Raw genomic sequence first — 11,768 nt, forward strand, 5'->3', positions numbered from 1 at the left:
CTAAATCATTCGGATTACCATCGAATTCTGGAATGCATTTTATATATTCTGCCTTGAATTCGGCCATTTTAACAAGAAAAGTATTATTAGGAGAGTGTGATTTGGGGTTTTTAGGAATATCGGGGTCGAAGTCAGTTAAAGGTTCCTTAATATTAAGGGTTTCTAATTGATCCAATAATTGATCCACGCTAGACATCAACTTATCAATTGCACTTACAATAATACAGCGGTGCTTCTCAGGAACATTACTGTCAGGTAGACTCTTGGGTCAGCGATGCTTGTCTGGCTCTCAAGAAGTACTGGTGTCTGCAGGGCTGCTCCAACTTCTTTTTCTTTCTTCTTTTTTTTCTTTCTCCTTGGTTCGGAAGTTCGCGGTTAGTTCGTTGTCGATTGATTCGAAAACAAGCCCGAAAACTTATCCGTTACGACTGCGCCAATTATATTTTCACAACCACGGGAGACGTTTTTAAAAACAATTTATTTCACAAATCTTACAAAAAATATCTTAAAGTAACTACTAGGTACTGGCTTCGACCACAATAACGCCGCATACAGCCTCGCTATTCTATTTATAATAAAATAATTCAGAGTCAGCATTTATTCCCTGTGTCGTGGAATCCCGCATGGTAACTCGCCAAATTGTACGATTTGGCCAAAAAGTGCCGCTTCTAGTAGAGCCAAATTGACGATTTGCCGTTTAAGGCCTTATTATGCTTATTTTGCCAAAAGGAGACGATTTGAACAAAATTGGTTGTAGCGTTTGCGAGATATCGCCAAATTGTACGATTTGGCCAAAAAGTGCCGCTTCTATTAGAGCCAAATTGACGATTTGCCGTTTAAGGCCTTATTATGCTTATTTTGCCAAAAGGAGACGATTTGAACAAAATTGCTTGTAGCGTTTGCGAGATATCGCCAAATCATAAGATTTGGCCAAAAAGTGCCGCTTCTATTAGAGCCAAATTGACGATTTGATGTTTAAGGCCTTATTATGCTTATTTTGCCAAAAGGAGACGATTTGAACAAAATTGCTTGTAGCGTTTGCGAGATATCGCCAATTTGTACGATTTGGCCAAAAAGTGCCGCTTCTATTAGAGCCAAATTGACGATTTGCCGTTTAAGGCCTTATTATGCTTATTTTGCCAAAAGGAGACGATTTGAACAAAATTGGTTGTAGCGTTTGCGAGATATCGCCAAATCATAAGATTTGGCCAAAAAGTGCCGCTTCTATTAGAGCCAAATTGACGATTTGCCGTTTAAGGCCTTATTTTGCTTATTTTGCCAAAAGGAGACGATTTGAACAAAATTGCTTGTAGCGTTTGCGAGATATCGCCAAATCATAAGATTTGGCCAAAAAGTGCCGCTTCTATTAGAGCCAAATTGACGATTTGATGTTTAAGGCCTTATTATGCTTATTTTGCCAAAAGGAGACGATTTGAACAAAATTGCTTGTAGCGTTTGCGAGATATCGCCAAATCATAAGATTTGGCCAAAAAGTGCCGTTTCTATTAGAGCCAAATTGACGATTTGCCGTTTAAGGCCTTATTATGCTTATTTTGCCAAAAGGAGACGATTTGAACAAAATTGCTTGTAGCGTTTGCGAGATATCGCCAAATCATAAGATTTGGCCAAAAAGTGCCGCTTCTATTAGAGCCAAATTGACGATTTGCCGTTTAAGGCCTTATTATGCTTATTTTGCCAAAAGGAGACGATTTGAACAAAATTGCTTGTAGCGTTTGCGAGATATCGCCAAATTGTACGATTTGGCCAAAAAGTGCCGCTTCTATTAGAGCCAAATTGACGATTTGCCGTTTAAGGCCTTATTATGCTTATTTTGCCAAAAGGAGACGATTTGAACAAAATTGGTTGTAGCGTTTGCGAGATATCGCCAAATCATAAGATTTGGCCAAAAAGTGCCGCTTCTATTAGAGCCAAATTGACGATTTGCCGTTTAAGGCCTTATTATGCTTATTTTGCCAAAAGGAGACGATTTGAACAAAATTGGTTATAGCGTTTGCGAGATATCGCCAAATCATAGGATTTGCCCAAAAAGTGCCGCTTCTATTAGAGCCAAATTGACGATTTGCCGTTTAAGGCCTTATTATGCTTATTTTGCCAAAAGGAGACGATTTGAACAAAATTGGTTATAGCGTTTGCGAGATATCGCCAAATCATAGGATTTGCCCAAAAAGTGCCGCTTCTATTAGAGCCAAATTGACGATTTGCCGTTTAAGGCCTTATTATGCTTATTTTGCCAAAAGGAGACGATTTGAACAAAATTGGTTGTAGCGTTTGCGAGATATCGCCAAATCATAAGATTTGGCCAAAAAGTGCCGCTTCTATTAGAGCCAAATTGACGATTTGCCGTTTAAGGCCTTATTATGCTTCTTTTGCCCAAAGGAGACGATTTGAACAAAATTGGTTGTAGCGTTTGCGAGATATCGCCAAATCATAAGATTTGGCCAAAAAGTGCCGCTTCTATTAGAGCCAAATTGACGATTTGATGTTTAAGGCCTTATTATGCTTATTTTGCCAAAAGGAGACGATTTGAACAAAATTGCTTGTAGCGTTTGCGAGATATCGCCAAATCATAAGATTTGGCCAAAAAGTGCCGTTTCTATTAGAGCCAAATTGACGATTTGCCGTTTAAGGCCTTATTATGCTTATTTTGCCAAAAGGAGACGATTTGAACAAAATTGCTTGTAGCGTTTGCGAGATATCGCCAAATCATAAGATTTGGCCAAAAAGTGCCGCTTCTATTAGAGCCAAATTGACGATTTGCCGTTTAAGGCCTTATTATGCTTATTTTGCCAAAAGGAGACGATTTGAACAAAATTGGTTGTAGCGTTTGCGAGATATCGCCAAATTGTACGATTTGGCCAAAAAGTGCCGCTTCTATTAGAGCCAAATTGACGATTTGCCGTTTAAGGCCTTATTATGCTTATTTTGCCAAAAGGAGACGATTTGAACAAAATTGGTTGAAGCGTTGGCGAAATAACGCCAAATCGTGGTTTTCGGGCAATTTCCGACGAAACTCGCCGATTTCACGGATTTGACTATTTTTAAGCTCAGTATTGTTAAGAATGACGGAAATAGCACGAAATCGTACGATTTACACGATTTGGTCAAAAAGTGCCGCTTCTATTAGAGCCAAATTGACGATTTGCCGTTTAAGGCCTTATTATGCTTATTTTGCCAAAAGGAGACGATTTGAACAAAATTGGTTGTAGCGTTTGCGAGATATCGCCAAATCATAAGATTTGGCCAAAAAGTGCCGTTTCTATTAGAGCCAAATTGACGATTTGCCGTTTAAGGCCTTATTATGCTTATTTTGCCAAAAGGAGACGATTTGAACAAAATTGCTTGTAGCGTTTGCGAGATATCGCCAAATCATAAGATTTGGCCAAAAAGTGCCGCTTCTATTAGAGCCAAATTGACGATTTGCCGTTTAAGGCCTTATTATGCTTATTTTGCCAAAAGGAGACGATTTGAACAAAATTGGTTGTAGCGTTTGCGAGATATCGCCAAATTGTACGATTTGGCCAAAAAGTGCCGCTTCTATTAGAGCCAAATTGACGATTTGCCGTTTAAGGCCTTATTATGCTTATTTTGCCAAAAGGAGACGATTTGAACAAAATTGGTTATAGCGTTTGCGAGATATCGCCAAATCATAAGATTTGGCCAAAAAGTGCCGCTACTATTAGAGCCAAATTGACGATTTGCCGTTTAAGGCCTTATTATGCTTATTTTGCCAAAAGGAGACGATTTGAACAAAATTGGTTGTAGCGTTTGCGAGATATCGCCAAATTGTACGATTTGGCCAAAAAGTGCCGCTTCTATTAGAGCCAAATTGACGATTTGCCGTTTAAGGCCTTATTATGCTTATTTTGCCAAAAGGAGACGATTTGAACAAAATTGCTTGTAGCGTTTGCGAGATATCGCCAAATCATAAGATTTGGCCAAAAAGTGCCGCTTCTATTAGAGCCAAATTGACGATTTGCCGTTTAAGGCCTTATTATGCTTATTTTGCCAAAAGGAGACGATTTGAACAAAATTGCTTGTAGCGTTTGCGAGATATCGCCAAATTGTACGATTTGGCCAAAAAGTGCCGCTTCTAGTAGAGCCAAATTGACGATTTGCCGTTTAAGGCCTTATTATGCTTATTTTGCCAAAAGGAGACGATTTGAACAAAATTGGTTGTAGCGTTTGCGAGATATCGCCAAATTGTACGATTTGGCCAAAAAGTGCCGCTTCTATTAGAGCCAAATTGACGATTTGCCGTTTAAGGCCTTATTATGCTTATTTTGCCAAAAGGAGACGATTTGAACAAAATTGCTTGTAGCGTTTGCGAGATATCGCCAAATCATAAGATTTGGCCAAAAAGTGCCGCTTCTATTAGAGCCAAATTGACGATTTGCCGTTTAAGGCCTTATTATGCTTATTTTGCCAAAAGGAGACGATTTGAACAAAATTGGTTGAAGCGTTGGCGAAATAACGCCAAATTGTACAATTTGGCCAAAAAGTGCCGCTTCTATTAGAGCCAAATTGACGATTTGCCGTTTAAGGCCTTATTATGCTTATTTTGCCAAAAGGAGACGATTTGAACAAAATTGCTTGTAGCGTTTGCGAGATATCGCCAAATCATAAGATTTGGCCAAAAAGTGCCGCTTCTATTAGAGCCAAATTGACGATTTGCCGTTTAAGGCCTTATTATGCTTATTTTGCCAAAAGGAGACGATTTGAACAAAATTGGTTGTAGCGTTTGCGAGATATCGCCAAATTGTACAATTTGGCCAAAAAGTGCCGCTTCTATTAGAGCCAAATTGACGATTTGCCGTTTAAGGCCTTATTATGCTTATTTTGCCAAAAGGAGACGATTTGAACAAAATTGGTTGTAGCGTTTGCGAGATATCGCCAAATTGTACAATTTGGCCAAAAAGTGCCGCTTCTATTAGAGCCAAATTGACGATTTGCCGTTTAAGGCCTTATTATGCTTATTTTGCCAAAAGGAGACGATTTGAACAAAATTGGTTGCAGCGTTTGCGAGATATCGCCAAATTGTACGATTTGGCCAAAAAGTGCCGCTTCTAGTAGAGCCAAATTGACGATTTGCCGTTTAAGGCCTTATTATGCTTATTTTGCCAAAAGGAGACGATTTGAACAAAATTGGTTGTAGCGTTTGCGAGATATCGCCAAATCGTAAGATTTGGCCAAAAAGTACCGCTTCTATTAGAGCCAAATTGACGATTTGCCGTTTAAGGCCTTATTATGCTTATTTTGCCAAAAGGAGACGATTTGAACAAAATTGCTTGTAGCGTTTGCGAGATATCGCCAAATCATAAGATTTGGCCAAAAAGTGCCGCTTCTATTAGAGCCAAATTGACGATTTGCCGTTTAAGGCCTTATTATGCTTATTTTGCCAAAAGGAGACGATTTGAACAAAATTGGTTGTAGCGTTTGCGAGATATCGCCAAATCATAAGATTTGGCCAAAAAGTGCCGCTTCTATTAGAGCCAAATTGACGATTTGCCGTTTAAGGCCTTATTATGCTTATTTTGCCAAAAGGAGACGATTTGAACAAAATTGCTTGTAGCGTTTGCGAGATATCGCCAAATCATAAGATTTGGCCAAAAAGTGCCGCTTCTATTAGAGCCAAATTGACGATTTGCCGTTTAAGGCCTTATTATGCTTATTTTGCCAAAAGGAGACGATTTGAACAAAATTGCTTGTAGCGTTTGCGAGATATCGCCAAATCATAAGATTTGGCCAAAAAGTGCCGCTTCTATTAGAGCCAAATTGACGATTTGCCGTTTAAGGCCTTATTATGCTTATTTTGCCAAAAGGAGACGATTTGAACAAAATTGGTTGTAGCGTTTGCGAGATATCGCCAAATCATAAGATTTGGCCAAAAAGTGCCGCTTCTATTAGAGCCAAATTGACGATTTGCCGTTTAAGGCCTTATTATGCTTATTTTGCCAAAAGGAGACGATTTGAACAAAATTGGTTGAAGCGTTGGCGAAATAACGCCAAATCGTGGTTTTCGGGCAATTTCCGACGAAACTCGCCGATTTCACGGATTTGACTATTTTTAAGCTCAGTATTGTTAAGAATGACGGAAATAGCACGAAATCGTACGATTTACACGATTTGGTCAAAAAGTGCCGCTTCTATTAGAGCCAAATTGACGATTTGCCGTTTAAGGCCTTATTATGCTTATTTTGCCAAAAGGAGACGATTTGAACAAAATTGGTTGTAGCGTTTGCGAGATATCGCCAAATCATAAGATTTGGCCAAAAAGTGCCGCTTCTATTAGAGCCAAATTGACGATTTGCCGTTTAAGGCCTTATTATGCTTGTTTTGCCAAAAGGAGACGATTTGAACAAAATTGGTTGTAGCGTTTGCGAGATAACGCCAAATCATAAGATTTGGCCAAAAAGTGCCGCTTCTATTAGAGCCAAATTGACGATTTTCCGTTTAAGGCCTTATTATGCTTATTTTGCCAAAAGGAGACGATTTGAACAAAATTGGTTGTAGCGTTTGCGAGATATCGCCAAATTGTACAATTTGGCCAAAAAGTGCCGCTTCTATTAGAGCCAAATTGACGATTTGCCGTTTAAGGCCTTATTATGCTTATTTTGCCAAAAGGAGACGATTTGAACAAAATTGATTGTAGCGTTTGCGAGATATCGCCAAATCATAAGATTTGGCCAAAAAGTGCCGCTTCTATTAGAGCCAAATTGACGATTTGCCGTTTAAGGCCTTATTATGCTTATTTTGCCAAAAGGAGACGATTTGAACAAAATTGGTTGTAGCGTTTGCGAGATATCGCCAAATTGTACGATTTGGCCAAAAAGTGCCGCTTCTAGTAGAGCCAAATTGACGATTTGCCGTTTAAGGCCTTATTATGCTTATTTTGCCAAAAGGAGACGATTTGAACAAAATTGGTTGTAGCGTTTGCGAGATATCGCCAAATCTTAAGATTTGGCCAAAAAGTGCCGCTTCTATTAGAGCCAAATTGACGATTTGCCGTTTAAGGCCTTATTATGCTTATTTTGCCAAAAGGAGACGATTTGAACAAAATTGGTTGAAGCGTTGGCGAAATAACGCCAAATCGTGGTTTTCGGGCAATTTCCGACGAAACTCGCCGATTTCACGAATTTGACTATTTTTAAGCTCAGTATTGTTAAGAATGACGGAAATAGCACGAAATTGTACGATTTACACGATTTGGTCAAAAAGTGCCGCTTCTATTAGAGCCAAATTGACGATTTGCCGTTTAAGGCCTTATTATGCTTATTTTGCCAAAAGGAGACGATTTGAACAAAATTGGTTGAAGCGTTGGCGAAATAACGCCAAATCGTGGTTTTCGGGCAATTTCCGACGAAACTCGCCGATTTCACGAATTTGACTATTTTTAAGCTCAGTATTGTTAAGAATGACGGAAATAGCACGAAATTGTACGATTTACACGATTTGGTCAAAAAGTGCCGCTTCTATTAGAGCCAAATTGACGATTTGCCGTTTAAGGCCTTATTATGCTTATTTTGCCCAAAGGAGACGATTTGAACAAAATTGGTTGTAGCGTTTGCGAGAGTTATATCATAACCCAGACACGTTAGTGCTGAGCCAACGTTTCTTCAGTATAAATAGGGACTTTAGCCTTAAGCGGCATTGATATACGTACATACTCTCTCATTCTTTAGACGTTACACATAAGTTCGAGCAGTAGAAGTTTTTGAGAAGTTTTTGAGAAGCTTTTGAGAAGTTTTTGAAGCCTTAGAATTGTTTAGAAGTGTTTTAAAGTGTTCTGATAGTTTTGATGTGTTGATTGTTTTCACGGTATTTAACGGTATTTATAAATATTGTTAATATTCGTTTCCTCAAGTAATTTATTGAGTAATAGTATTTTCTCAATAAATCGGTTTTTAGTAAATAAATGTTTTTTTAAAACGCTCACCGCGAGGTCGCGAAGTTAACTCGAGATATCGCCAAATCATAAGATTTGGCCAAAAAGTGCCGCTTCTATTAGAGCCAAATTGACGATTTGCCGTTTAAGGCCTTATTATGCTTATTTTGCCAAAAGGAGACGATTTGAACAAAATTGGTTGTAGCGTTTGCGAGATATCGCCAAATTGTACGATTTGGCCAAAAAGTGCCGCTTCTATTAGAGCCAAATTGACGATTTGCCGTTTAAGGCCTTATTATGCTTATTTTGCCCAAAGGAGAGGATTTGAACAAAATTGGTTGTAGCGTTTGCGAGATAACGCCAAATCATAAGATTTGGCCAAAAAGTGCCGCTTCTATTAGAGCCAAATTGACGATTTGCCGTTTAAGGCCTTATTATGCTTATTTTGCCAAAAGGAGACGATTTGAACAAAATTGGTTGTAGCGTTTGCGAGATATCGCCAAATTGTACGATTTGGCCAAAAAGTGCCGCTTCTAATAGAGCCAAATTGACGATTTGCCGTTTAAGGCCTTATTATGCTTATTTTGCCAAAAGGAGACGATTTGAACAAAATTGATTGTAGCGTTTGCGAGATATCGCCAAATCATAAGATTTGGCCAAAAAGTGCCGCTTCTATTAGAGCCAAATTGACGATTTGCCGTTTAAGGCCTTATTATGCTTATTTTGCCAAAAGGAGACGATTTGAACAAAATTGATTGTAGCGTTTGCGAGATATCGCCAAATTGTACAATTTGGCCAAAAAGTGCCGCTTCTAGTAGAGCCAAATTGACGATTTGCCGTTTAAGGCCTTATTATGCTTATTTTGCCAAAAGGAGACGATTTGAACAAAATTGCTTGTAGCGTTTGCGAGATATCGCCAAATCATAAGATTTGGCCAAAAAGTGCCGCTTCTATTAGAGCCAAATTGACGATTTGCCGTTTAAGGCCTTATTATGCTTATTTTGCCAAAAGGAGACGATTTGAACAAAATTGGTTGTAGCGTTTGCGAGATATCGCCAAATTGTACGATTTGGCCAAAAAGTGCCGCTTCTATTAGAGCCAAATTGACGATTTGCCGTTTAAGGCCTTATTATGCTTATTTTGCCAAAAGGAGACGATTTGAACAAAATTGGTTGAAGCGTTGGCGAAATAACGCCAAATCGTTGTTTTCGGGCAATTTCCGACGAAACTCGCCGATTTCACGGATTTGACTATTTTTAAGCTCAGTATTGTTAAGAATGACGGAAATAGCACGAAATCGTACGTTTTACACGATTTGGTCAAAAAGTGCCGCTTCTATTAGAGCCAAATTGACGATTTGCCGTTTAAGGCCTTATTATGCTTATTTTGCCAAAAGGAGACGATTTGAACAAAATTGGTTGTAGCGTTTGCGAGATATCGCCAAATCATAAGATTTGGCCAAAAAGTGCCGCTTCTATTAGAGCCAAATTGACGATTTGCCGTTTAAGGCCTTATTATGCTTATTTTGCCAAAAGGAGACGATTTGAACAAAATTGGTTGTAGCGTTTGCGAGATATCGCCAAATCATAAGATTTGGCCAAAAAGTGCCGCTTCTATTAGAGCCAAATTGACGATTTGCCGTTTAAGGCCTTATTATGCTTATTTTGCCAAAAGGAGACGATTTGAACAAAATTGGTTGTAGTGTTTGCGAGATATCGCCAAATTGTACGATTTGGTCAAAAAGTGCCGCTTCTATTAGAACCAAATTGACGATTTGCCGTTTAAGGCCTTATTATGCTTATTTTGCCAAAAGGAGACGATTTGAACAAAATTGGTTGTAGCGTTTGCGAGATATCGCCAAATTGTACGATTTGGTCAAAAAGTGCCGCTTCTATTAGAGCCAAATTGACGATTTGCCGTTTAAGGCCTTATTATGCTAGTTAGGTTTTCGTCCAGGAAAGGGAGATTTTTAAAAAAACGCGAAGCACAATGCACAAGACTACTCTATTCTACGTTTTTAACATAAGAAGCCCTCCTATCTAGCTATTGTAACAATTTATATAGATAGGTTGCTGTCTCTGCACATTTAAAGGAAATACTTGGTTTGCTGTTTCATGGGAAAGGATCCCTATTACAGGTTCCCATCACTCGTTATCATAGAGGATGTACATGTAACTCCTCCATCCTTAGAGTTGGATTCGGGGGTTCACGTCCCGAATTTGGCTGGGTCCTGGTAATCGTCCGTCTTGGGCTGGTTTTTTGCTTAAAACATTTAACAATACATCCTTTAAAATATTTGAATATTAGTACAATTATGACAGCCAGGAAAATTAAATATATAAATATGGTCCAAATATTAATATTGGAATAATTTAACAGTGGTTCCATGTTCATCGTTTCCAAATCTCGTTGTTCTATTTCTAAAATACTTTTTATTTCGCTTAGGGCATTTAGGTTTACTTTATCTAAGCTAAATTTTTGAAAATTAACAATTTCCTTATGTGTTATCTGGTCAAAATGAAATTTGGGTAATACAATATGGCTTACATGTATATTCGGGTTTTCAAAATCCTTTAATACATAATTTTCAATTTTTACAAAACAATTAGGGTTCAGTTCTAATAAGTAGCTTCCATAAGGAAATACATTAGTTCGTTCATTACCGCATTGTTGTATAGCTAAAGTTGGTCTGGGTGTGATAACGATCCATTTATTATTCCCTATTTTCTGAATTTTCACTAAACTTAATGTTGCTGGTACGGGTTGGCAGTTCGATAGGTTGCCGCTGTTCTTCAAAAGTTGTACTTCGCAGGGCGCCTTTTCATTTGACTGTAGGGTGTTGGATTCTTGGCAGATGAACTCTCCAGGAATGATTTCTTTGCATTTGTTATCAAAAGATATATGGTTTTGTTCGTTTATTATTAAGAATTTTGATTGTGGAATTATGACAAGAAAGTTGTTGTTATCTTTTAACATAGGCACTGAATACAAATGGAAATAGTTATACATAGCCTTTTCAACAATTGGAATCTCAAGAATGAATACGATTTGATTGTTGTTGCTGTAACTTTTGATGTTAATCATTTCTTCGAAATGCAATATATTTTCTGGTTTTGGATCAAAAGGTATTTTGTTTTCTGTCAAATATATTGAAATGCCTTTAATTTCGTCCAATAACTCTTTAGGATCGATAATCGAGTTATGAAACGTATTTAATTTTGAAAACGTTATTGCAATTTGAAGTTTTTCGAGAATATCATACATAATTTCTAGTTCGGCAATGATTTGAGATATGGCCAGTTCCACGTAAAAGAACCAGTACGTACTTAGTGAATCGGTTTCCGAAGTATGAATGTATTCTTCTATTTCGTTTACTTGTTTTTCTATTTTTCGTTGATTGTTAGATAAATTTTTTATATTGCTTTGAAACTCGTTTACAGATTTAGTGACCAAAGTTATTTGTTCTTTAACTAGGGTTTTCATACTTTGTTGATTACTAAAAATCGTGTCAATAGCTTTATTGTATTTTACAGCATCATTCTCATCTAGATTACCGGTAATGGTTTTTATAAACGAACCTAATCCATTGATTAATCCACGTTTCGAGCGGAGATGAGTGAGATTTTGGAGGGGGTTGATTTGAAAAATTTCATTTAAAATTTTGTTTTCTAAAAACGTTAATAAACCGTAAGAGTTAAAAAATGCCATCCTGTAGCTTTCACTGATAGTGTCGTTCTTATCGAATGCATGTTTTATACGTTGAGATTGGATCTGTAAATCTTTGAATTTTGTTGTTAAATTGGTTATGTCAAAAACTTGCATAAATGTCCAAGAATCAACTGCATTTTGGGCATTTCCTAATTTT

The 11,768-nt window shown here is 37.7% G+C and overlaps 1 protein-coding gene across 1 annotated transcript; it reads right to left on the minus strand.

Moving 5' to 3' along the window:
- Positions 1–517: 517 nt before the first annotated feature.
- Positions 518–11,386, minus strand: LOC136350183 (uncharacterized). Its single transcript, XM_066301693.1, has 2 exons — positions 10,502–11,386; positions 518–565 (listed from the first exon to the last, which is right to left on the minus strand). Exons 1-2 carry the CDS (start codon positions 11,384–11,386, stop codon positions 518–520), a joined length of 933 nt encoding a protein of 310 aa, XP_066157790.1.
- Between the last annotated feature and the right edge of the window lie 382 nt (positions 11,387–11,768).

The sequence above is a fragment of the Euwallacea fornicatus genome, unplaced genomic scaffold (assembly GCF_040115645.1).
Source record: "Euwallacea fornicatus isolate EFF26 unplaced genomic scaffold, ASM4011564v1 scaffold_146, whole genome shotgun sequence".
Taxonomy (NCBI): Eukaryota; Metazoa; Arthropoda; class Insecta; order Coleoptera; family Curculionidae; genus Euwallacea; species Euwallacea fornicatus.

Bases quoted from the DNA above. Each gene is read 5' to 3' on its own strand.
- LOC136350183 (XM_066301693.1), bottom strand. From the start codon at position 11,386: ATGAAAACCCTAGTTAAAGAACAAATAACTTTGGTCACTAAATCTGTA. The intron at 566-10,501 runs GTAAAAATTGAA...TATTATAAATAG, and splicing joins AACTGAACCCTAATTGTTTT to AATAGCGAGGCTGTATGCGG.